Below are 27518 nucleotides of genomic sequence, written 5' to 3' on the forward strand. Positions count from 1 at the left end.
ATATATATATATAATTTCCCAATAAATTATACTTTCCTCTATAATATATAATTTCCTTTAGATACTACCCAAGCCCTGGAGTCATATTAGCTGTAAATGTTTTTTTTCGGAGATGGAGCTTACACTGAAGGATACATTTGATAAATATATTACCAGCTATGTGTTAGTACTTATTTCGCTTTTTTGCCTTTAACACCAGTTTAAAACGAAGGCGCATTTGCTAACCTTGTATTTCCCCTATATTGCTTAGTAAATCATTCCTTCAATGTGCCAAAAAAACCAGCCTTGTTGGCTTTGTACCATATTTAGTTTATCCTGATCTGTTGATGGCCAAGACTACTTGAATTTTAAAAGCGGTTTGGTTTCTACTAGAAATGGTATATCCGTCTACAATAGGAATTTATCAGAAGAGTGGCGGATTGAGAAAATTTCCTTTTAATATTAGCAACAGTGAGGTCAAGGAGAATTTTACCCTCAACTGTGATGTTTTAATGGTGGCTTTTGCATTCTTTCTTCCCTTTCCATCTGTTTTCTGCTTTTCTCTATGTTAAGAACAAAATGTATTAACTAACCTTACAATATGTAACTATATAGCCCATCTGGATGCGCCCAGGTTTTGTGTGCGGTTGAGGTTTACAAACAACCATGTTTGACCAGCCATTGTTCTCATGTATCTATCAATCTAAGGCCAACCTTGGACTCAAAGTCAACATTAATTTAAGAGGAAATAGTGTGTTGTGTCCTTTAAGACTAGTTGTGGAAGGATTTGGTGACCCTTCTGTGACTTGCTATACCTACAATGCAGTTCACTGTAGAATGCCTGCATGGCACTGTTACCAAGCACTGTATTAATTGGGCTGTACTGCAGTTTTCATTAGCAGCACATTAAATAAGTGGAAAATGCCTGTGGGAAATGCAATGCAGACGTTCAAATGTTTCAGACTAATCCAACGGTATTTTTAGTTAAGGTTCATTGCAGTTAATATTGTTCCTGTGCACGATTATACATTGCCAGGGAAACATGTTGAACAGATTTTTCGAGCAATAAACTTTACGCTGTCAAAAAGAAAATACACAGTCGTATTACAAATCCTGCTGTTGCCTTTGGTGATCTAACTTCTTCTCTTTCATGTTTTACAGCACCCTCAACAATAACAATATCACTCGACTTTCGGTGGCAAGCTTCAACCACATGCCAAAACTGCGAATTTTGTAAGTAGATTTTTTATTAATGAATCTCTTGTGCTTTTATTGCTCTGAGACAGAACAATCATATTTTGCTGTGTTAAATAGATTAAAACATCACTTGAAATCTTTGTCTTGGGAAACATCTATATATATATACTTTCCTTTATAATTGCAAAAGAACAAAACTTATAGGAGTCGGGCAACAATTATCTTCCACTGGGTTGGTTAAAGCATATTACAATCTGATTGAAGGTTCTAGACCACTGCACTCTGCACATAATCAATTCATTTTGGACTGCATGTCTCAATTGTGTTTTCAAAAGCGCACTTCCTTGGAGGAAACATAAAGAGCAACTTGAGAAAAAAAACACATTTTTTTAATAAGGTAAAGGTGATCAAAAGATTTATTTAAAAAATCCAGATATGATGTGATGGAGTTATGAGGGGGACTTTTAAGTGACTCTAAACTCAGGAGTTAAATCTTAAAAAATCCTGCTGACACTGTCCTTCCTTCTGGAGGGTGGCTACTTTTATTCCTCATGGTCCCTTTGTATGTTGTAAAGAAGTCACAGCCCCAAGTTCACTCCTGTGGTGAACTACATTCTCAATACAAAATAGTAAACTCAATTTGAGATTGTAGTCCATCACCGGAGCGAGCTTGGAGCAGTGGCCATCTTACATCACACATGAGAACCATGGGGAACAAAAGGAAGGACAGTGTCAGCACCAATTCAGAGATGATGTGAGGATTTACAGCTGAGTGATACACAAATAAAATACATTTTTGTTAATAGTTAGAGCATTTGAATGTATTTTTAACTCCTGAGTTTAGTGTCACTTTAAGTATCTCTCCACTTCCCTCTTTTACCTTCCGCTCATTCGTTATCATTTACCCAAAAGACTGTCTTGTAAACTTCTGCCCCAAACATTTAATTCATAGTTGATACTGTGCATTATTTGTGAATATTCTCCATATTTGTAATAATATACTTGAACATTTCTGTTTTATTTAAAGCCCTCAAATGCTGGCAAATACCTCAGAACCTTAATAGGAATGTTATTTCCTTTGCCACACAGAAATACAAAACAGGAGCGGTGGTACATTGTAGGAGACTGATAGTTTGCACCCTCTGCTACCAAAGCCATAGCTCCTTGCCAGTATAAAACATGCCCTGACCATTTCTTAGGCGTGCGTCTGTTTTAAGTGAAGAGTGGTGAAAAGGTGAAAGAGATTAATGTGTTTGCAGAGCAGTCGTAGAATGCTGTCCAAGATTGTGGGTGCCAGGGTCAAAGAAATACACACAAATATTGGCTATCCGTTGCCAAAGAAAAGGCAGGTGGGTTTTCACTTGATAGGTCCTGATTCTGTCTCTACCCAGAAAATGAAAAGAAAATGAACATAAAAACCGCATTGCAGTTTATTCCTTAAGGTAATTTTAAGTGTACCTTTATGATTATGTAAACCTGACTGCATATTCAGAATATTTTTGAATGCGCAACAAGCCTTGCTAAAGGCTTTGCTAATTTTTCCTTTTCTGTTTGGCAGCCCTTAAGAGACTTATTTTCCAAATAAATAAGTGCATTGACACACTAGGTATTTCACATTTCATTTAAGAACATAGACAGGTTTTGACTGGCTGTCACCTATGATAAATAGGAAATCTTTACTCTTTTATTACTGTACTGCAGCCAGGCCTAATTAAACTGAACCAGCTCTTTGACAATCTTTGTAACATGAAATTAGCTCTAGAGATGGAGTGGTGTGTTTCAATACCCATTATAGTTGGTTAGGACAGAGGGCATCAGCTAAGAAAAGGAAAATTACTCAGTCAGGGACAACTATAGAAACACAGACGCAGTGTATAAATGAGTTCACACATTTCTGCCTCTAAGCAAAAACACAAATAGCCTTGGATAAGGGAGCTCTTACTGGTATTAATAGATATTAAAGATGGAAAAGTTAACAAAGTTTACATTGTATTAGCATTTTTTTTTTAGTTTACTGTAACTTGGCTTGTTCAAATACAGACTAAAAAGAGCTAGGGTGGCCATAAATAGAACTTTCCAGCCCCCGATGCAAAACCAAATACAAGTCTCATGTGCTCATTGGGCAATATTGAGCACTTCTGACTGTCAGAAGCTCTCAGTATAAATTTGAAGGCAGACTTTCAATGAGAAGGAATTAAGATGTTGTAACCTTCAATTGAGTCGCATGAGAAATAATAGAGGGAATGGTTGGTATAGAGAACAGTGAGATGTTTCCCACAGTCCTCGTTGACAGGTACCAGTCTATGGCTAGCTTTATGCTTATGTGAATATTGTCAAACAGGACCAAAGTGAAAGTCCCATGCAGCTGTGGTATGCACTGCACATCAGCTCATATATGTTTGTGTTCAACTTTGCAAGTCCTTGTAGTGCAGTAATGTGCCTGTGTACCAAGAAGAGGTTTTTCTTTTCGGCCTTTGGAAATAAAGATCATGACTTGGTAAATAGGAAAGATTCATCTCTATGGCTTCCTTCTTTTCAGGCTGTTCTAATGTGTCATAGTCCTGTTAACAGCTCTAGCAGCTTTCACAGGATGCCACATTTCAGTGTATGTAGATCTCCACTTCTGCCAGGTGCCAATTCTGAATACATAATGGTGGGATCAGGCAACAGTCAGTGTCCGTAGGTATTACAAATGGCAGCTATAGTTTTCGGCAGTGTAAAGATTATGGACCAGATTGCAAACAAGGGTGCCTGCTGGGCCCATAGACATAATACAAGCAAGCACCAGTCTTCTTAAAGTTTGTTCTTTTTAATATCAATGGCCAGCTTTAGTTCAATATCTTTAAATAAGATTATTGAGTAGGCATGCAGCTGTGTTATCACAGTATATCTGCCTTGCAGTCAGACGTTTATCACCAGCATTTGCACTAGCAACTTTTACAATTATTTCAATGAAGGTTATTGTTAGCTCTTCTCTTCACCACAACTTTGGCTGTAGTTTCATTGTCTCGCTACAAAAATAAATGAATATATGAGAAGTTGTCAAATACCAATTTGGCGATTAACATGTTTTATTATTGTTCATATGCTTTCACTTCTTGGAATCGAGCCATGATCTTGTGCTGACCTGCCCATTTTCAGAGTAACAAACTTAATTCCCCTTTGTGTTGCCATTTCCATCTTTCAATTTCAGGCGTTGTATTGAGCTTGGGTCCCGAGGGGCCAAAAGCAACTAATCCCCTTTTCTTTGATTAAACAAAAAAAGAGAGGAAATCAGAAAAAAAGGATACTAGGGGGGTGTTTTATATTGAGTTATTTTTCGTGCCTTGTTCGGTTGAAAACAAATGTGACCTGTTAAAAGGATTTTGCTGGCAGTTTCTATAGAGACTAATAAAGCCAGACTTAGTGATATTTCTAATTGGGAGCCAAATCTTTTATGGTTCTTTTTTCATTCTTGCTGTCAGTATGCTCCCCCTATAGAGCAATTTACTTCAGATGTGTTTTGTCTTTTGTTTTTCTTTTTAACCCCCACTTTTGTTACAGCTTCAAACATTTGTATGTTTTTCTTACTAACTATAAAGAAACAACGGTGAAACTGGAGAGATTGCATTTTTATGTTGGCAAACACTAGGTTTTTATTCTGCCTTGGAAATAAATTAGTTTTGAAAGGATTTGCAACAGATAAGTTGGTAAACAAAGCAAAGAAAACAAAAGTGGTGAGGATTATGGAATTTAGATTTTTAGTTTTGGTTCAATGGGTGCTGCATAGACTGATCTAAGTCTAGCAGTAAATATCTGAAATGCTAAGTACTCGTAATCAGTCTTTTAAAAAATCTTCGTTCAGTGCTTTCCTCGGTTGATATGCACCTTTTTTGCCCCTTCTCAAGGATTATCATGCCAAGAGGCAGAGTGATACCCTTACTGTCTTGATAAGGATGAAATACATGCCCTTTTCCTAAATGTATTGATAATAGGCCTTCCATTACCTATGCCTGTCTACCTTTGCTGTGATATTTTGATGTGGTTTTTAGGTAAGGTGTCTTTTTTTACTTTAGTAAAAACTAAAAAAGAGTTACTACTCTAGGTCTGGTCCTGTTACATTAGATTGTAGCGGCTAGCCACATGTCACATTTGTGCCGTGTCACATTTCACATTCCTCTACAGCCGCTGGCTATACTTTATCTGGCCTATAGTTTTTACAACATGGTCTATTTTCTTTTCCGTAGTCGACTTCACTCCAACAACTTATACTGCGATTGTAATCTGGCCTGGCTATCAGACTGGCTGCGGCAGAGGCCCCGCGTCGGCCTGTACACTCAGTGTATGGGACCTACTCACCTGAGAGGACACAATGTGGCTGAAGTTCAGAAGCGGGAATTTATATGTAGCGGTAAGGATGTTTTACATCAGCAACATTGTTCTTATACTGTATCCCCAAGTAAATGGTGTGAATCATTTTGTACATTGCTGCAGAACTGCAGCTTTCTGAAAGACCTGATCAGGGTTACCCATTCATAGCCAGCCAGGCTGTCATAGCCTAAATGCACAGACCCAATTATGCATTTCAGTATGCATTGGTTAACTTGACAATACATCGGCAATGGGTTTGCCGACCTGGATGATTTTCGCATTTTTTTTAGAAATATGAAGCTTTCTTTTGCTTCACTGTTGTAATAAAAGCCCAGCATATGTTTTTTTTTATTATAAGCTGTCAAATGGAAAAAATTTCAAAAGAATACACTTTTTTTAACATTACTATTTGACATATTAGCACTGCTAAATACTGTACATAGTCATATTTATCTGCATTATAGGTATATCAAATATGTGAAGTTTAACTTGCAATGCCGCTTTGTATGGTCTGTTACTTCTATTTAGTAAACTGATTTACAGCTGAATAATATTAATTAACCATATTAATGATTAATTACCCCACCTAATTAACAAATTAACCTATCTTGCTCAAAATCTGTCAAGAGAAAATTAATCCAATCTGCCTCAGAAAAAATCCAAAGAGCACAGGATTTCTGTGCTAATATTCTTCAGCTTTTCAGATTTTGCAGCTGACAGGTAAGTGTCATGGACATTGCATGATTGTTACCACATACCCAAAATTTATTTTTAGATTTATTTATTTTTTAGACGAACATTTAAGCAAGTTGGAAGGTCATTTATTTGCATCTGTATTTCTCAAAACATGCCATTGATTTCAATAGAGCCAATAAGTTTTAAAACGCTTTACGGAGAAGATTTTGTGAAATTCTTTCACCTTCTGAATAACAGACATTAGCATATCAACAAAGAAACTATTTATTGACTGTGTTTTCTTTTTTTTTGTACATAACTTTCAGATGAGGATGAAGGCAAGTCACTTTTTTGTCTTCCTCAATTTCTACCCTTTGCTTTGTTTAAATGATTACAATTGTAATTAGTACAAAGGAAAGTAAAGGAGATGCTCATAACAGACGGTCAGGTTTTATGAGAAGGATTAAAAAATCCAAATATTCAGGTTTAAATTATCACAAGCATACAAGCTAATGTATGACAAATATTTAGTTATAGCTGGAAGTGTGTGTGTATATATATGGACCCTTATATTCCTATACAACCCTATCCTAAGTATCGTTAAAGACTGTTGTCTAATATGTGTTTTTTCGATATGTGGATAAATAATATTACCTTACCATTATTTTGGCAGGTCAGCAGTCCTTCACGATCTCTTCTTGCAGCGTCTTGCACTGCCCGGCTGCCTGTACCTGCAGTAATAACATTGTGGATTGTCGAGGAAAAGGATTGACTGAGATCCCTACCAACCTACCTGAGACCATCACAGAAATGTAAGTCACACTGACATCTTTGTATCTGCTAGTTTTATGGGTTTTTTTTTTTTTTTTTACTTGGAAGGATATTATATAAGGAAATAAGAATATTGTATAGACTGTCATTCCAATTCTCCAAGCACCACTTAAATGTTAAATGTACTGGTAAAATAACCAGAGATGTGTGATAAGATTGCTAAAGATGGCCATACACCAGTAGAATTTCTTTTGAAGAATGTTTGGGAATTTTCATATTATTTTCTAATAGTTAATGGGGTCAAAGGGACAATCTTTTTTGACCATAGCAGCAGGATGGAAGAATTTTCTTGAATGGCTGAAAAAACTATACTGTACTATACTGTGCACACGTATGCATTTGCTTAAAAAAGTGCATATGAATGTGCAAAAGAAAAGCCTCTAAATTGCCTGAACACATTCACCCTTAGGTGTGAATAAAGCCAATCTACTACCATTGTATGGCCAGCTTAAGGCAAAGCAAGAAGCCAAGTTGCCAATACCAACCAATAAGATTTAATTTTAATACAGTGTGGACAGTGTAATATACAGTCTGATGGGGTGTTAAGGGTTAAAAGATTGTATCCATTTCTGTTTGCTTTGGTGAATTAACTATCACATTGTCCTCCCGTCACAGCTGTAGCTCGCGGTATACTGAGACGCTGCAGTATACCGCGAGCTGCTGCTTGCGGTATACTAAGACGCCGCAGCTGAAGCGGATCCCGACAATTATGTCTGGATCCGCCCAGCTGCGTGACTGCCTACCTAGAGGCAGAGCTAGCTGTACCCGCCCAGTCCGTTCCGCCAGTCAGCGCTGGCGGATCGGAGCGGGGAGGGGGGAATCCAGCCCCTCCCCTGTCATGGCAGAGAGCCGTGACAGGATCGAGAGGTGAACGAACGCCGGTATGTGTACGCTCACCTCCTGATCTACTGAGCCGACCTGTGACAGTCTCATTGTCACAGGTCGGCTAGAACTATGAGGTGAGTGAAAAGCACTCACCTCATAGTTCTCCTTTTAAAGATGCATTCATGTACCTGAACTATTAACAAAAATGTATCCTATTTGTGTATCACTCAGCTGTAAATCCTCAAATTGGTGCTGACACTGTCGCTCTTTGAGGATGGTGGCTACTTGTGTTTCCCATGTTCCATGTGCGTGTTGTAAAGTACCCTCCGCTCCAAGCTCACTCCTGTGATGGACTAGAATCTCATGTTTACTAATTTGTATTGAGATTGTAGTCCATCACTGGAGTGAGCAAGGAGCTGTGACTACTTTGCAACACACACAGGGACCATGGGGAACAAAAGTAGCCACCCTCCAGAAGGAAGGACAGTGTCAGCATGAATTCAGAGATGATTTGATGATCTACAGCTGAGTGATACACACATAAGATACATATGTATTAATAGTTAAGGTACTTGAATGCATTTTTAAGATTTAACTAATGAGTTTAGTGTCACTTTAACTTTGATGTAGGGAAGAGGGGGAGCTTCCATACACAGCAGCCAGACCTCAAATGTCTGCACATTTACCTGGCAGAGTCCTCATAAGCAGGTTGTAGATTTTCTGAAATTGCATTGGGATTATGTGGCCGTTTTTTTAAATATAAACAGTACTTAGCGACGTTCTTTAAATAACTACTAAGCGTGGGAAAATAAAAAAGAAAAGTTACAAGTGAGGTATGTGAGGGATTTGACCCATGTATGAGTGATCAAAGGACGAGCTCACCACTATAATGCAGTTTCTGTTGACATACAGTCAATGTAAACTGCAGTAATCACTGAGATGTAAAACAATCTAGTGGCTGATTCTCATATCCCAGGGGAGGATTAAACAAATCTTCTATGTAACTCGGCCGTGAAGAGAAGATACAAGGGACAGGACAGTCCAACCAGCTCCTCTCCTGCCCTCCCCATATGATTGGTCCATGAGCAGCCCAGGGGTTAAAAATGGAATTTTGCAAAGCAGAAACAAAGAGGAAACCTAAATGTCAACCAAAGATCACTGTTAGTTCAATTTCCTTTTCTGCTTTGGATTATGTGGCCCAGATGGTGCATTCTGCAGCTTCCAGTAAAGGCTGTGAAGTGATTTTATTAAAGTGCCTTTGATTCAGCTGCTTAGTAGTCAAGTGAATTTCTGTGGACAAAGAAGAGCCTTAAGCGGTGTGTCTGCCGAGAGATAGAACATCAGTCACAAGTGGATGCTCTGAATGTTTAATACTGGGGCCATTCAGCCTCAAAACAGCATATAATGTGGACTAACATGTCGCTTATCAGGGATTCTTTATTCGTCTTCATTGCCGCTGTCTCTGTGCAGTCATATACAGAGACAGTCAGTCTTATTTTACAAGGTAACATTTCATGGAAATTAGCACGGGGCTTTTCCGGCTTTTGCTGCATTATATATTCATTATAGTGTTATGTGATGAGCAGGAGACATTTACAAATTGTCATTTTTCTTTCATGGGTCTATCATGATGCAGTGGTGTGTTATGTATACGCTTGCTACGCATTATGCTATGCTAGTTCCATTTCATGTTCTCATTAAAGCAGAACTTCAGGCAGATATAAAAGACACACATTAATAAATGTGTTGTTAAAGAAAAACTCCAGGCTATCGAAAAATTAACCCCTGCAGTGGGGTTAACTGCTCTTTTTGTCTAACCGCTGAAATAAAAAAAATATAATCACCTGATCCTCGGTCCTGGGGAGGTGACCCCTCTCCTCCCTCCCCTTCTGCTTTGCTGGAAAGTCCCTTGGCGTTCTCACGTCTAATGTAGCTGTATTAGATATGATAACATCATGGGTCCTAAGACGGCTGGAGCCCAAGGGGAGAAGAGGTGGTGGGGACCGGTCCAAATGGGACCGAAGAGCAGGTATGTTTTTCTTCTTTATTTTAGACCCTAGACCAAAACGAGCAGTTAACCCTTGCAGTGTAGGGGTAGCCCCACTGCAACGGTTCATTTTTCGATTACTTGGAGTTCTTCTTTAAATGTATTTTTTAAAGGCAAGCAATGTACAGGGTACAGGGAGCCTTCTTTAGCTCCCTGTACAGTGGAGCTTAGAATTTCATACAGGGAGAAGCAGCGCAAGGAACAAACCAGTTGCACTGTAGTGCTTATGTTCTAACAAGCAAAGGAACTGATAGGAAGAGAGAGCAGAGTGACAGAGAGATGAGCTGATCAATGTGCTGCTGCATCTTAATTGCCCATTTACAGGCTGAGGGAGAAGAAGATAAGACCTGTAAGTGTAGCTTAACTGCAGCTTAGCAAAATCAGGTCTCCTGGCCTGCCGAACAGGGCTGTGCTTTGTGGCAAGCTGTGTAAATCACAGAACTGGATGGATAGGAATAGAAAATTCCTTGGCAGGTAAAAAAAACTCCCATATGTGTTTTATTAATATATATTTAGCTGTTTGCCTGGAAATTAGGTATAAGCACACACATTACATACAATCAGCATACGTGCCAAAGTAAACCTACAATGGAGGTTTCAAGTTACAATAAAGGAGGTTTTAATAAGATCCTCACATTACTACATAATTAATGGAGGTTTAACTCATCTCACACATGCTACAGAGAAGTGGTCTCTCTGCAGAGGTTTAATACAGAACCTGCGGAGTGGGACCTATATCTCTGAAATCTGCTAGACTCATGTTCTCTGCTGATTATAGAGCTCTAGCTTTGACTCAGCAGATGTAATAGTCCTTCTTTGCAGCATGCTGACAGGGTCAGGCTTTTCTACTCAGGCTGCGGCTGCTTTCTAAAAAAAAAATACTAACTGTAAAGCTGGCTTTCGTCTTGCGATGGTTGTAAGCTAATTAAAAGCTTGTACAATCTGCCCATCTTGGACAGGCAGGTCCTACTTGCGATCATCGCAAGCCCGCCCCACTGAGGGGAGGGCTTCCAATGACTGCAATGCTGAGTTGGCAGTGTACGCTTGCGCACACCAGCCCGTGCGTCATTTGTCTTACGAGCAGACCACAAACCTGCTGAAAAATCGTACGATTTTCGGCTGGTTTTCAAAGATGTTCGGAAGACAAAAGACGTGCGACCATACAGTAGAAACAGTCGCACACCTTCCATACACCTGCCGATTATCGTACAATCGCGGGATTTCCCGCAATTATTGTACGATAATCGTCAGGTGTATGGGCACCTTAAGACTTTGCACACCTTTTGTTTTGATGCACCTGGAATGTATTGAGCTGATTAAATGAAAGTTCAATTGGACTTTAAGTGGCAGATTTTCATAGGTGGTAGGGAATAGTACAATATTTTTTTAAGTTTTATTAAATCATTGAGCATGAAACCATGCTCCACCCCCCATACTACTAGAATGTTCTTATGAGAAGCTGGGGGAGTCAGAATGCATTGCAGGGAGGAAGACATAGAAGAAGTTACACACTTGTCTCTGCGCCAAATGCAACATGCACGTAGAATACAGCCCTGAGCTGCCTTTGCTTTTTCTTCATATATCAGAAATCTGCATGATTTGTCCATAAAGCTTCCCTCCACCGCTGACATTAATTTTAGGAAGTCGATATTGCATTCTTTTCCTTTGTATTCATCTAATATATCATGCTGATTTTTATGACTCCAGACTGCCACATTTAGGAATATGAAAAGCCATTAAAAAATCAGCTTTAACTTACGTATCAATGCTCATAGATCCTAGCAGGTTTTTGTTAAAGAGTTTCTTTTCTTCTTGCACACCACATATTCAGGATATTCCAGCATTTGCAATTTCTTGTCAGAATGATGATTTATTACACCTAATAAAATTTCTGTCATACCGACTTTAATATCTATTTTCACATGTCGTTGATAGCGAGAATTCATCCGGCTATCTCATTACATGAAAAAGAGAGATTGAAAAACGTAACTGAAAAAAATAGCTTAAAATGCACCAAACTTTAAACAGTATTGAAATCTAAAATAGAGAAGTTCAAACTCACAATGACTGCAGTGGAGGAAAAACGTGCCAGAATAAGAAATGATTTCAGATGTGTGAACAGCACGTGCATTTGATGGAGGTGTATCTTAAGGTGCCCATACACCTTACAATTATCTGCAGATTTTCTATGGTCAGATGGAAAAGGTGCAACAGATTCCTCCATCTACGCTAAACTGTGTGGATGGAGTAATCTCCACCTGGGCCAATCTGTTGCACTTTTTCCATCTGACCACAGAAAATCTGCAGATAATTGTAAGGTGTATGGGCACCTTAAAACATAGATCTAACATTGTCCATCCCAACCAATTGGGATCTTGCATCATTTGAAAAAGCAACCTCATTGGTTTCATCTCAAGTTTGTTCCCTTGTTTATGATGAATATAAACTCCATTATTGTATTAAAAGATAGATATTATGAATATTGAAGAGCTTGGTATGTTTTTGAAGTGCCAAGTTTAGCCCCAACATATGCATTGTTAACATTATTTTGTTCTCCTAACAAGCTGGTATGAAAAAAAAAGCCAGAAACCAGAGAACGAGTCACATGTGACTTTCTCACTTCAGTGTAGAGATGGTTAAAGACAGAATACAGGCAAAGTCTCTCTGATGTACTGCACTAGGCGCAGAGAAGCTGCCCTTTCTCCATTGTCTGTGTTGGCATCATGCACCCACTATGTACATGTACATCTTCTCTAGTGAAGTGATGGCAGGTTCAAATCTTTGACCAGTTGTGCCATCCCTCTTTTTTACTGTGGAAGCTGAGCTGCTGGACATCCACTGGTTCCCTAGGCTCCTACCAAAATAGGATGTCCCTACCTTGTGGATTTCTCTTGCAGCTCTGTTTCTCTTCCTACCTGCTTTTCAGGAGAAAACAGAATTCACGTCTTGTTCTCCCTCAGTTGACCATACAAGGTGATACTGGGCTTGAACATCTATGTGCTATCTTCACATAACAAAAATCTACCTCAAACTGTGTAAAACAAAATCCCTTGTTTTAGTATCTTCTATTTTTTCAGTGCTAAAGAATAAATAGGTAGACTTTGATTGAGGGCCACAAGTTTTCAACTCATTGTCCATCCACTACTGTTTTTTTGAGAGCTGCGTGACAGCAGGCAAAAGTCTTGCCTGATTGTAACAATTTTATTATATCCCATAACTGCTATAGCAAATCCTTTGCGTAAAATCCATGCTTCGCTCTCTGACAGCTGTTATTATCTCTCATTTTTAAACCAGTGGGGGAACATAAAAATAAGCCACCTAAATATGCCATGAAGGCCCATATAGGTAATGGACTTGGCGCTCTCTCTTCCGGTAAACAATTACTTCAGCTTATTTATTAACAGTGCAAACTGTAGCATGTTGTGGTGGCCAATCAGAATTCAGTTTACTGAAGTCCAGTTAGTAAAACATAAAGTCTGGGTTACTGTGCTTCCTTAAAACTGCTTTTTTTATACTAAAACAACATGATAGTCTGTTAGATGACTACTGTATTCTTGGTGAAAGCACACCATTTAACCTCAGAAAATAAATTCTAAAAGTGTACATTATTCCTGTTTGCTTTTGCACTCTATTTAGCCATTTAGTGTGTTTTTAATATAATCTCAGAATTTGAAATTGTTTCACTTCTGACAGTGTTCTATTTCTGTATTTTTTATGCAAGGGTTGAAGGCTTAACTTGCCTGCAACCACTGATGCCCTCCTTAGACTGCTGAGAGCTGTGGTGTGCATAGCCTAAAACAAGTCCATTTAGGGTGGTCTTCAGCAGTCTTTTTTCTGCACATAGTGGGGGTTTCTTTTCGTTTAATAATAAGGATGCAGAGTGGGACCCTAGCAAAGGTTTCGGGTTTGCTTCACACCACCCCCCACAACTTTAAATGCCATTTAATGTGCATTGTCTGTACTGGCATGGACCACCCCTTCACACCCCAACTACCTACAAATGCATCCTCTCTGGTGAAGTGATGAGTATGTGCACACCTTTGAGCAACTCACTATCACCCTGGTTTACTGCTTGAGCATGAAAGTTGTAGCTGGGCCCCCTAGACATCCACCTGGTCCTTGGCTCCTGCCTAGGTTGCCTTTATTGAGGAACTGGTTCTATATAATAATGGGTCCTATTGAAAAGTTTAAATAAAGGTGTTTGTATTGGGGGTCAGCACAGTGACCTGAAGAGGAATACATTGGAGGGAGGGTAAATACTATTATATCTGAGAAAATAAATAGTGTTCATCAAAAATGTAACAGGTAAAACCTTTATAATTTAAAACAGGACACGTTGGATAGTGGAAGTTGCATAGTTAAATGCTCATATTAAGGCTTGTTGTCTAGCAAAGGACATAACATGTCAAGCATCATGGCTGATAATCCTGTTAGGTTATCACTTCAATTCCCCTCATTATGGGGACATATGTGGACATAATAGGCATTATTCTCTCCCATTTTACATTGTCCTGCTCCGCAGGCTTCACAGCCTAAAGGCATGGCATGTGTGTCATTACTGAAGTGCCAGCACTTATGACATGTACTTATAGCATCAATCCAAGCCTTATGTTTGTATTTATCTCTTTTGCTGAGGTGTAACCATTAGCTGTCTGCCTGTGGAGATTGTGGTGCCACTGACTGAGAGCAGAGCAAAAAGCTTTATACTATTCTTTATAAATTTTAAACAGAATAGCAGATTATTTTGTTAGATATTCAAATGGAATATCTGGGAATATGAGTCTACTACACTAGGGAACTATGTTCCTGCCTGGCTGCAGTTTATCCAGAATTGGTAAATGTAATTTTAGATTCCATTGCATCCTGGTGGTATAACAGCTTCTACAGTTAGATAGAATTATCTTCCATGAAGTCCAATGTCCAATGAACAATATGCAGTAATATTGCAGTTATCCAATTCTAAAGCTTCAATGCATTTTTGCAATGGCCAGGTGGGCTTCCAGGTCTCCAGGGAACACAGATCTACAGTAGTTGGTGTTCCTGCTTTTAGGTAAATATAACATAAATGCTAATTTCAACTCAAATATCTAAACACATGGAATATAGTATAATATACTTTAAAGGAAATTATTTTACTGGCAAAATAATTTACGCTTCTGTTCATTCAGTCATTTACATTTGCAGTACAGTGGTGTCATCTCTGCACCTCCATACTGATGATTGGACAGTGAACGAGCAGCAGCAGATTAATTAGATCTGCTCACTCTGCTCTCTCCTTTTCTCAGCTTGCTTCTTGTCAGTGTATTTGGATGCATTTTATACCAGCACTGGTACTGCTCCTCCCTCAGCCAGTCTGAGCTCTGCTTTTTTAAAGGATTGCAAGAGGCTGATACCAAATCAAATCCAGGTACTTGTACTAACTGCATAACAAGAGTTTAATGTATTAATTTATTTTTTAGTTAAATGTGTTAATAAAAGGTATAGGCGAATCAATTTATGTATTTTATATCTGCCTAGAGGTCTGCATTATTTTCCCAAACATCAGCTTCCTGAGACTACACTGTAGTTCCCCTTTAAGAAGTCTGTGCAGTCAACAATAATGGTTCACTTCCATGCAATCTGACTCTGGTTGTGACGAATAAAATAAGCAGAACGCATCCAGAGCCATTTGTCACCTGAAATATTTTTTTCCCCTTCATATTCAGCTTTGATTGAGGGAAATGCCTGTCTTGTCTCTTTTGTTCTTCACACTGTACACGCCAATTATTAGGTCTTGATGAAGACATCCTCCATAGCAGTGCAGATATTGTTTACAGCTCATGCATGTATACTTCAATGCTAAAGGATTAATACATTTCTTCTTCCAGCTGTTCAGATGAATGTTTTGTTGGCAGTTATACAGCAGAGAGCTCAATATCACACAAATCAACTTCAGGAATTATCATTTTATTTAGCTGTATCCAGCCATGAAATGTGATCCCTTCCAACCCTGTTCTTCCCATATTACTCATGTAGCACCTTGGTGTAGGCTGGATGAATTTCGGGATTGTGATCTACTTCTTTGCACAGCTATTCTTTGTACCTGGTTTCATGTAAATAAATGTGTTGCTTTATTGCTATAACATCCTCTGTCTATGGTGAATTTAGTTCAAGTATATCTGAAGCCAAAACATTGTTATGAATAGAATCTGGAATGGTTAAAGCCGCTCTGTGAAGTTTTTTGTTCATGTCCTTTTGGAAAGATTTTTCTAAACTTCTAAAGTAAAGGAAATCCTCTCTTAAGCTGGCCATACACTTATATATTTTTGATCGGAAATTTTCGTTGCTGCCAAGAACCCTCGTTTGATTCTAGCTCAAATAGCCCATCAAGCATAGACCAATGTCGATTTTGATAAAAGTTTGTTAGCAATACCAAATTTTGTCGAGAAAGAACGAATTTTCGTTTGTGCACGTGCAGTGTTCTTTGTGATTTGTTCCGTATGAAAACGCCACTAATCTATCCCTTTTCATTCGATTAGAAAAAGGTTTCCCAGCCTCACCCTTCAAGTAAATTTGAGTGGGTTTACAGTAAAAAAAAATTAGTTAGTGTCCCATCAACTATTCGATTGTCTTCGACAGACCATTTATGGAAGATTTCCGAATGAAAATCGAAGAGTATATGGGACCTTTAGTTAGTTATCACCCAAACTAGTGTTCTCATTGGAAGTTTTTCTGACTTTTCCTGTTTTAGTGCCAAATTTTGGATTTTTTATCACCATTAGTTCTGATGATCAAGAGGTTCTAACCCTTCCCCACTCTATCTAAACAAGAAAAAAAAATGGCTTTAAATACACTTTAACTTACCAGTGGAGAAACTGTGTAGATGAAACGTAGAGATGTTCTGATGCATACTAGTTTCAATCTTCCTGTTGGTGCTCCATTTCCTGTCTGTCATTTTAGATTACTGTGGCTGAGATCCAAATGTGGCAGAAAGACTCATCCTCTTGCAGGTGGATTCTTTGGTTATTTGTTTATCATTCATAATCATTCATGGATAATCCACTGCAGGAGAATGACACCATCATTTGGTGGTGTTATCACCACATGACCTAAATGCAACTGGGAGTTCTCTCTGCTGGAGTACCTGAGAGATGAAACAGGTCAGCAACCTTACAAAAAGTTGACCTTTAAGTTATTTACATTTTACAGCACTTTTCTAGTCAAATGCAGTATGCTTTCAATTGTTCCTAATTTGCTTTGACTGTCTTTTGAAGTTGCTTTGCTTTGCCATTGAGCTCCTCGAGTTGTTGCTTTGACTTGCATTTTTGTTTTCCCATTTTTCCATTGACTTGTATATGGATGAAAAGCAGCTCTGGTGTAATCCAAATCCCTAAGTGTGCTGCTGACCATGCAATAGAGACCGTAGGAACAGATAAATAGTTTCCAAGTGTCAGGTACTGAGCTGCATATTAGTTTCTTCCTCACTTAAAATATATATATATATATATATTTTATTTAGTCATTTTAACAGCTCCCCGTTTTAAAACAAAATATCCAGCTTTTTAATGAGAGCAGAGTTTGTATTTATTGTTTTGTATCTCAAGTTCTTCCAATGTAATTGTATAATTGCATGTCACTTGGGGCTACATTTAAGTCCCCTCCGAGTTTACTCTGGGACAAATCCATTGCTGCAAGTTATGTGCTAAGCTTTATTTTCCTTTGTAGGAGATTAGAGCAAAACTCAATCAAGGTCGTACCTCCAGGGGCTTTCTCACCGTATAAAAAACTACGAAGAATGTAAGTAACAAATACTTTCAAATAGCACATTAATGGGGGTCACCGGTGTTTAAAAATATTCTCTGCACGGCTTTCACAGATGGCCGATTAACAAATATTATGCTCCAATCCTAAAGCCACAGGACTTTTTGCTCTTGTTAATCATCTGTAACTTTGACTTATGAGCATTAAATACCAACATTAATGTTTATTAAGCCAGCTCTGCCTCAATGTCATCAGTCTGGCTACACAAGAAGACAGACACTGTGTAATGTACATTTGGGTTGTTTTATTGGCTATTATTCAACATTTTTTAATCATTCTGCTGCACATTAAGTGAGTTTACATGGCTAAACAATACTTCATTATACAATTCTACTTTTACTTGCAGTTTTATTTAAATCCATAAAGCTTTTAGACCATATTTAAAACTTCACTATAGAGCATAGGCGTGCACAACCTATTGCATTAGGTTGTGCCCACAAAAATATATACATACTGTACATACATAGACCTGAAGCATTCGGATTCCCGTCTTTTTAACTGTCCCTTAAATCTTCCAGCAGGGGTGCAGTAATGAAGCAGGGAGTCTGGCAGGTGGTCATGTGACCACCCGCCCACCTTCCTGATTTGATGGGAAGCCAGAGCCTCATTCCCTCGCACCAGACACTGTGGTGAGGTGCTGCTGCACTCTATATCGCAAAGTGAGTCACAGAAAGATCTTTCTCATCTCTCCACCGGCTCAGTGACTAAAAATGGGGGCCCACTATTTGGTTTTGGTGTTGCGCTCGGGGTGATTTGGGTGTGCCCAGGCACACCCTACGCGCACGCCTATGCTATAAAGTCCTCCAGCATCCTCCACTAACTGCTTAATCATTAAGATCTATATGGGTCATTTGATCAGCTGTCATTAAAAGCCCAAGACTTGTCATACATCTTAAGATTTCTCTTGTTTAGCACCCACAAACAGTGACTTCCGTTTGCTGCAGTTACTGTTTGGCTCTAAATTTCCACATGGCTGACGTGGCAATTCAGCAGGAAATAGCCAAAATTTTATCCAGGTATAGCCTTCTTGACTCCAACATTTGTTTCTTTAGTTTTGGACAGAGTAGGGAGATATTAAACATAATATCCTGCTTTCATGCTCAGTATGGAGATTTTCCCCTCACTTCCTGTTCCTGTGATGCCCATATAAGAAGGTACACACACAAAAACTGTCAGAAATCTACATTTCCTGACTTATAAATGGGTTTTTGTTTTTATCTTTGCCTCTGTTGTAAAGATTTCTTGTCATTTCCTGTCGTGACAGGAATGAAGGGGAAATCTTCCCAGAGAGGTCAGGCATAGCGATGATTTGATGATAAAGTCTGTAATTTAAACAGGAAATTAAACGTTTTGGGTTGCAGTTTAGCTTTAAGTCTAATTTGGTTCTGCATTTTTAGAGAGCTGTAGCGTAAACATAAGCCTTACTTTCCGGAAAGGTTGGCGGGGCAGGGATAGCTGTCACATGAAAATTGATTGATACGATAACTTCATTTTCTAGGTTCTTCAGCAGCTGTTCGTCCAAACAAAATGCATAAACATGAACATACTATACATGGACATACTATTTTATCTGTAGGCAGATATTACTATATGTTATATGTTATATACTATATGTTACTGACCCCGTGTTACAATTTCTGGGCTATAATATTACTTTCTGTCTGTAAATACCAGGAGATCTTTCTACTGTCATAGCTAATAGTGATTTCCACTTATTATCTCCTCTCTAATAAACTCACTGCAATCCTTCTATCAATGATAGGGAACCCGATCATAAAACTTTCTTTTATTATTCCAGTGATTTAAGCAACAACCAGATATCGGAAATTGCTCCAGATGCCTTCCAAGGCCTGCGTTCCCTCAACTCCTTGTAAGTATCAATTCCTCTTCCATTAGAGTCAAAATTCCAACTTTATGTGGCTTGACGACGTTCAGCCTATTTGACTTGCTGTGAAGCTCCTCCTGAGCAGCGCTCTCATGGCGTCTAGCAGCTGTAAAACACAAAACCAGAATGTCACCAGCATCAAAGTGAATCTTGACTATCTGCTATGGGATTGGCTTCGAACAGCTTCCTGGATGATTATAAATCAGTTGTGGAGGCTTGGCCGCCCCATAAATCCAGCAATGCATTGATTTGTGTTGCAGCTCTGAAAATTATAATGGATTATTCCTGACATGTTATTTATTGGTGTAATATACCTGGAGACAAAACATAATCACTTTGAAATAAATCTCACAAATAAATAAATGGGGCCATGGCAGTACATATTTGTGCATATATTTAGAATTGTGAGCAATAAGGCCATAAAATATTTATCAGTAACACTGATTTGAGCAGATTGTATGGATGTGCGGGGAAAAGCTGCCTGCTGTGGCCACCCTGGTGGTTTGGTAATGAAAAAGGACAGGGCTAATGTTTCTATTGGCTGCACAATCAACAAGGGGTTTTCTAGTTTTACCGCATCACTTTTAAAGCCACCTGAAAAAAGAACACGACCCACCCTTGCCATTATTGCTTTAATCGGCATTATCTTTTATGGATATGGCCACTTATCAGCCTTCTACCTCTGCCTAATCTTCCCTGGGCCAGTTTTACTCTATTGTAGGAAAGGTAAGGATGACACTATAACAATGCCAGAATCTTTATAGGAATATAAAAGTAAATAAAAGTAAGAGCAAGGGTGAAAGCCAAGCTTGGACTATAGGAAGGACACGACAATGTCTGTTGTGTGGAGAAGACAGAGACCAAATAATAAAGGCTGGTGGGCAGATCAACTTGGCACTCACCCAAAACTTAAATATCTGTTCTGGTTGTACTTAAAGCCAGGATAGTAGAAAGGTCTTAGGGGCCCTGGTCAAGGATTGCAAATATTAGGAAGAGCAGCATGCTGAAGCTTATTGCGTTATTATATGTACTCTTAGACCATAAGAATAAGCTAGGACCAGACAAGATGGATGACACTATGTTCGTAGAACAGTCTGATGACAAAACGCGGGCTGCCTTATGAATCCTCTGCCTTATCAAATGATGAATCTTCTGCCATAGTCTGAGCAGTTAGACAGTAAAACACTGTCTGCTTTGCAGAGCTGTACTACTGACAAATAAATTGTGGATGCTCTAAATAGAATATTCCCCGGCCAAGGTTGTTTGGTTACTGTATAGCTTGTGTGTTTTTTCTTGCAGAAATATTAACTAACCTGTGAGTATAACGGGAGTAGACCATTATTAATACCGGCACATCATGTGACAGGTCATAGTTTACTTCCCGTTACAGACACACCATAAACACGAGTCACTTAGACAAATTAGCAGACATTAGCAGACTCTCGTTTCACTTGATGGTGATGAATTCTTTCCAGAGAGGGAGATTTATCACATCATTTTTCTTCAGCACAAGATTTATATTCCTGCTTTCTTGTTAAGTCTTTTTTTTTTTCTGTAACCACCATCCCAGCGTGGGATATTATGATAACCGCACCTTTATCATAAGAGTGCAGACCTTCAGAAACTTCAGCATGCTCTGGAGGATCAATCATTTGGCCCTGGATTAGGCTGTGAATGAACAGAAATATATACAGGGTGGCATTTCAATCACGGAGTCCCCAGGTAGCTCTCACTGCCGTCTTCATATGACATCAGGCTTTGTTAAGGCACTTTGTCATACATCTTTATATCAAGACAAGTGCGATATACATGTAACGGCATCATTTTATTTTGACATTTCCTAGATGACTTATGGAGGCCTGATAACATATTTCAGCACAAATGACCTTATGGTTACCACACACATCAATTCTCCTTTTTTTTGCAGATACAATCAGAAATGTTTATTTTTTCTTTTATTGTAGCCACACACACACACTTCAACTGTTTTATTCTATTGGATTCTAGCTATTGATTTTATTAGTGGCTCTAAGACATTGAGTTGAAAAATAAATTGTCCCATTATTCCATACATGCCATGTTCTGAGAAAAAATGACCTGAATTAACTTTTCCTACACTAGGTCAAGGTAGAGATAGATGGATAGATAGATAGATAGATAGATAGATAGATAGATAGATAGATAGATAGATAGCTCTGTTTGCACTGCCGAAGTGACAGATGAGTAGTGTTCTTGAGCTGTTTGAAAGCTGTGTCTTGCTATCAAAGCCAGTATGTTCATACATGTACCATATGACTGGCAAGCCACAAGCACAGCACTGAATATTGGCTCTCAGAAAATGTCATTATTGAGTAAAAACAGATTCACATCGACAAGCAGTTTCAGTAGGGTTGTCATTGTATCTCTTTAATTGCTGGCAAATGTTTTGTTATACATGGTTAGTGGTTGATTACATTCACTCATAGTAGAGTCTATTTACTAAAGGAGTAGAGTATGTTCACTTAGCTTACTGATTTTTTATTTACATTGAATATCTAATCATGCACAAGGGAAATCAAAAGAAAACAGGGTTTTGATTGGATGATTGTATTAATCATAGCTGCACTTTATTCACCAAGTTAAGAGAAGATTTGCTACTTTAGTAAATCAAACTCAGCGGCTTACCTGTCTTATTCAACAGCAGTACCTGCTCACCATGCGTAATCATTATTTGTCCATAATTAAAGGGGATTTGGTTGGTAACCTTGACATAGAATTTAATTGGCAAGTATTTATTTATAGCATTGTGATGTACGGACTGGCCATACATAACAAGAACAATGTCTCCATGATAAATTGCCTTCAGAAATGTCTTTTTTGTTTTTTTGGAGATGTTTTGACCTTATGTCAGCCGCCTTTTTCTGTAGCAATCCCACAGAGAGCCAATCCTAGACCCTAGCCTTGAGTGTCATGATACAGGACAGACGTGTCCAAATCTGAACTAAATTCTTAATGATTTGTTTTCCTTGTAATAAATAGCAGTGGGAGTAGATTTTTTGGGTAATACCATATGCTGTAGTAATTATGTGTCTATCTAGCTCATTATTGTGCGTAATTGTTTCACTTGTAAGTTCCCCATATTCATCATCAGCTGTTTACATAAGGAAAACAAGCAGGCTTATTTAATCAGGCAATGAGGATGCACGCCATGCGATAACAAATAACCAATCACATTTCATCTCTCATCAGTTCAAAGCAGTCACAACAATGAAAGATGGTAGTGCTAATTTATCTCCTTAAAGTGTAACTTCAAGCAAAAGGTTTTTTGACATTTTGGAACCAGTATAGTTTTTTTTTTTTTAGCAATTTGTGGTTCCTTTGAGGAAATATTGCTTCCTGTATAGTTAGCTGGACAGGAAGTGATGGATACATTTATCCTACAGAGGCTAGACAGTAAAAACCTGAAAAATGTTCTACCCATTGCCACACTGTCTAAACCTAATAAAGGTGCTGGCTGTTGAGGAATGTGCATTGCACTGTGGGATGTTGCAAGCCTTTTATGTACATTGCTCGGGGCATGACCATACTTAACCTGATATTTACAAACTAGATGACGATTTATGTAATATTTCTAAGAAAAGGTGCTTCTTATTACCAGAAAAGTCCCACCATATTGGAAATGTCTGCACAGCTCATGGATTGTTGGCCCCTTTTCTGTGAGAATAAGGCACTCGCAGAATGTGCACCACTTCATGCCAGGGCTAAGTTGGGGAATGTGACAGATTGCAGTGTGCAAGTGAGGGTGGACATATCCTATACCTCCCTGCGTTCCCATCTATGGCCAGGCTTACTAAACACAGTAATTGATGTTTTTTTCCTGTCCCATTACAGGGTACTCTATGGAAACAAAATCACGGAGCTTCCTCAGAATGTGTTTGAAGGCCTATTTTCATTACAACTGCTGTAAGTATAACTTTATTTGTAACTAAAATGTATACCACAAAGAGCCTTGAATGAACTGGAGCTCTTGTTTAATAGAAGAGTTAGCTCCTCCATGAGGATTTGTATTACTGTTCTGTCCCTGCTGGGGAGATTTTACTGTTTTCCAGCGTCCATCTGACTTTTAAGGTGCAACACCATCTAAAACTGTTATTTTAGTCTTGGATGGAATCCAGCAAGTTAAATATCCAACATACTTTTTCCATTTCTCTGAGACTCTAGTTGCAATATTTCCCTGCAGTAGTTTGTTTCCTCAGTGTCTCCCACAAGGCCATAATGAAATTGTCATTCACTATGAGCTGTACTGCTCATTTATTGTTGTATTTTACACATTGGAGAATGCATTGGTGGTGCGTCACACAGGCTTCCTAATGACCACAGCAGGAGGTGGAGCCGGTATTCTGGGTGAGTATGTTTCAGCACTAGAGTCCTTGATAGATATAAGCTTATGTGTGATTCAGCTTTCCAGTAACTACACGGAAATTAAATATCAGTTTATGTGTCAGGAGGCCTTTATTGATTTTGTTTTATTACTTTAAATGAACATATTGATGCTATTTTTAGACATGTTAACCTCTAGAATATGACGCGGTGTGTTCTTATGTCCATTGTAGCTGGCATAGGAAAGTTTGATGAATTGAAATCTGAGCATTCAGAAACCACAAATTGTCCTAATTTATTGCAGAGCAAGACTAAGAAGTCATAAATGAGAAACACATATGTTTCGTATATGCTTACTTATCAATTATATGCATTAGTGATTTGCAAGCCCCAGGTTTACTGCATGACAACATCTGAATTTAAATACATGGCGTTCATCGTCTCCATGTGTTGGGACATGTTTTTAGCACATGTTGGTACTAATTCATACTGCTCTGATGGGGTATTATTCAACTTGCCAGGGAAAGGTCATGTCTAAATGTCATCATTGAAGTTATAGTTTGCTTGATTATATGTCATTATTCGATAATGGCATGCTTGATAAGCAATTTTGACTCCTTTCTTTTGATCTTATTCAGTGGTAAAATTGTGAGTCAAAATACGTAAATGTCATTTAAATAGCTGCCAGCATTTTTTTTTTAGCACCTTTCTAGGGACAGGGTCCTGCTGAGCCAGTATGCTTTAGCTTGTCACACTGAATAGAAGAGAGTAACTACAAATGATCGAACCTCATAGCAAATGTGGCAAGGCCCCCTGGCATTATTTCCTTACAATTTAAGGGTAATCCCACTTACCTATACTGAGGAATTCTAAATCAAAAAATACTCAGCAAATGCTAAATGTGATTTAACGCTTATATGGCTAATCTATCCTGAGCAGTATTGTCTGCCGTGACTGTAGTTATGCACTTTGCTGTCTTGGAAGATCACAGATCACTGTGGGCCTTATTTATACAGTGTATGAGTAAAGAACTTGCTGTATTTTCCTTCTAGAATCCAGTCATAGTCAGTCTTGTGCATTAAAATGAACATTGCTACTACAAACACAGACATAAAAAAATGATTTTATGACATATTTATCTGAACACCACTCTACAGCATCCCAATGGCAGCTTGTGGTAAATCTCAGCTGCCATAGTAGAGCTTGATTCTCAAACACAAATTAAGGCCTTTATTTATCAATGTTTTCACCAACAATTCATCCATTTTTTAATTTTATGCAGAAAACACAAGGTTAACTATGTAGCCTAGAAGATCACGCTAGGTTCTCTTTTTATTTCTGTTGAGAGTCATGGGGACTTGTCATATGTTCCATTTAAGGCCATTACAGGGAGTAAGAATCAGGATCTGAGTGGGTGACCTCTCTTTCAGAGTCACCTTATGCATTAACAACTCTAAAGTAATCAAAGTCAAACCTACTATTCCCCCCCAAACTTCGGATTGCCAATTTTCAGTGGATTTGCATTTTAAGCAAACTTTGCAGGGGCATGCTGTTTAATAGGATTCATTCAGAATTTAATTTCTGCCCATTCACTTAATTAACCCGGCCTGTCACAGTCCTGGCACCTGCGGTATAGCAGAAAACCACATGTGCCAATGATGTGCTGAATCAGGATTAGCCTTTGAAGCAATATTTGGCTTGTAGCCAGCATGCCAGAATGCAGATGCGCTAAGCTGACAGTTCACCTGCTTTTCCCATACACAACCAGTAGTTAAGGGAAACATTCCTACCTGTTGAAGGTCTCGCCCATAACAGCGGTAGTTTGCAAACCACTTGAAAGGAACAAGCGTGTCTGACAGCACCTTGAAATCCATACAAGATGTTCTGCTTCAGCACACAACCTAATGTAATGTAAGCAATAGAAAATAATAAAACCACAGCAGAAAGGAAAAGAAAATATACATGGCAGCTGAGCTCCAGCCACAACAAACCGCTTAATCAATAATGTATGATAGTCTGTTTATTTTGTTATACATTTTCTTTGCCGTTCCATGCTATGCTATACATTTACACCTCAATTTAAATTCTGTTACATCATATTATATTGTGGGAATCTTGTTTTTCCTTGCATATTACAAATTTTTTATATTTGAATTATATGTTTTTATTTATGGGATTTATATGCTCTGTATACACACATTTAATACAAACATGATTTGCCCATAGAGTTGGTTTTGATAGAGTGAAGAAGAGTTAGAAACTTTTTGTTGTCTGTTTCCCTGTTGGAGATATTTTACCTCAATTCCTCTCATTGGATTGGATCTTTAGCTTGGCCGCAAACAACAGTAAAACACTTATTTTAGGGAGAAGTGTTAGAACATCTTTGGGCTTTTATTCATCCCATGGTCATTTAGGAGATTATCTTAATTTTTTGTACTGATAACAAGTGTCACCAGGACAAGTGAAGTGTCCCCAACAGGGACAGAGACTGCAGTAACAACTTGATAGGGGTTCTATCCCTGCACTTTATGCAAAACTTAAAGAAAAGCTCCATCTAGAGTTCCATTAAAATGATTCATTGATTCTGAACTATGGACTTGTTAGGCTGCTTTTGTTTTCCTTGCTTACCCTGTGTGCAAAACCACACAGTGTTCTCCTTGTTGAAGATGGATAATTTTAATGATATCTACCATGTGTTCTTTATGTGTATGTCAAAAATGGATTTATTTATTATTTATTGCAGGTATTTTATATAGTGTCGACACTTTATGCAGCGCTTAACATAGTTGCACATTCACATCAGTCATGCAGTATATTGGGTGTATTCTATGAGCAACACAGTTTGGACTGACAGTTGTGATCCCTTAATACATCTTTAATCTGTGTTTGAAAGCCAGGATAGGAATTAGATGATTTCAGCCAAGCCCCTTTAGACAGAGAAAAGCATGCTCATCGTATGCTCGGTATACATGGCCTTGTATCTCTGCATAGGATTCAAAAAGCAGCTGTGCGTTGTATCTTTAAAAATGAAAACAGCAACAAGTTACCATAAAATACATAGCCAAAAGCACAAAATGGAGCAATATTAAAACAATCCATGTAATACAAGTACAAAGTGTTTATTTTATATATAAAAAAAGAAAAAAGCAAATGTAACTCATTTAAAGGTGGAAAAAAATGTGATAAGAACATCCACAGCATGCTAGCCAAATTTTGCTTGAACTGTGTAGATCTCTTTATTTTGTTGATCCTTTGTTGAGAGACAGTTCACGATGCCTTTGAGAAAACAAAAAGGATTTGTAACTGAACTTTACAGCTGAATGGACCTGAGACAACTTTGTAATTCATATTATCCTTGGTTCAACAGATTGCTCAATGCCAACAAGATAAATTGTCTGCGGGTAGGTGCTTTCCAGGATCTCCACAACCTGAACCTTCTCTCTTTGTATGACAACAAACTTCAAACCATTGCCAAGGGCACATTTGCTCCTCTCCGTGCCATTCAAACTCTGTGAGTATTGCCTTGATGTGGTGGAGGGATTAGAAGTATGGGAAATCTGGCAGCGTGGG

At 38.4% G+C, this 27518-nt stretch overlaps 1 protein-coding gene across 8 annotated transcripts in view; it reads left to right on the top strand.

Moving 5' to 3' along the window:
• SLIT2 (slit guidance ligand 2) overlaps positions 1 to 27518 on the top strand; it is a 292973-nt gene that overhangs the window by 204108 nt on the left and 61347 nt on the right. For 3 of the 8 annotated variants that reach the window (XM_018561765.1, XM_018561758.1, XM_018561760.1), the window contains exons 7-14: positions 1141 to 1212; positions 5403 to 5566; positions 6528 to 6539; positions 6875 to 7013; positions 17609 to 17680; positions 19503 to 19574; positions 23460 to 23531; positions 27316 to 27459. In XM_018561765.1, the coding sequence (XP_018417267.1) occupies positions 1141 to 1212; positions 5403 to 5566; positions 6528 to 6539; positions 6875 to 7013; positions 17609 to 17680; positions 19503 to 19574; positions 23460 to 23531; positions 27316 to 27459 (747 nt within the window). Of the gene's footprint in view, positions 1 to 1140; positions 1213 to 5402; positions 5575 to 6527; positions 6540 to 6874; positions 7014 to 17608; positions 17681 to 19502; positions 19575 to 23459; positions 23532 to 27315; positions 27460 to 27518 lie in introns of all 8 variants that reach the window. The other 5 variants (XM_018561762.1, XM_018561759.1, XM_018561761.1 and 2 more) reach the window with 2 other exon arrangements.

Source organism: Nanorana parkeri, unplaced genomic scaffold (genome assembly GCF_000935625.1).
Source record: "Nanorana parkeri isolate BGI_ZX_2015 unplaced genomic scaffold, ASM93562v1 scaffold543, whole genome shotgun sequence".
In the NCBI taxonomy this organism is placed as follows: Eukaryota; Metazoa; Chordata; class Amphibia; order Anura; family Dicroglossidae; genus Nanorana; species Nanorana parkeri.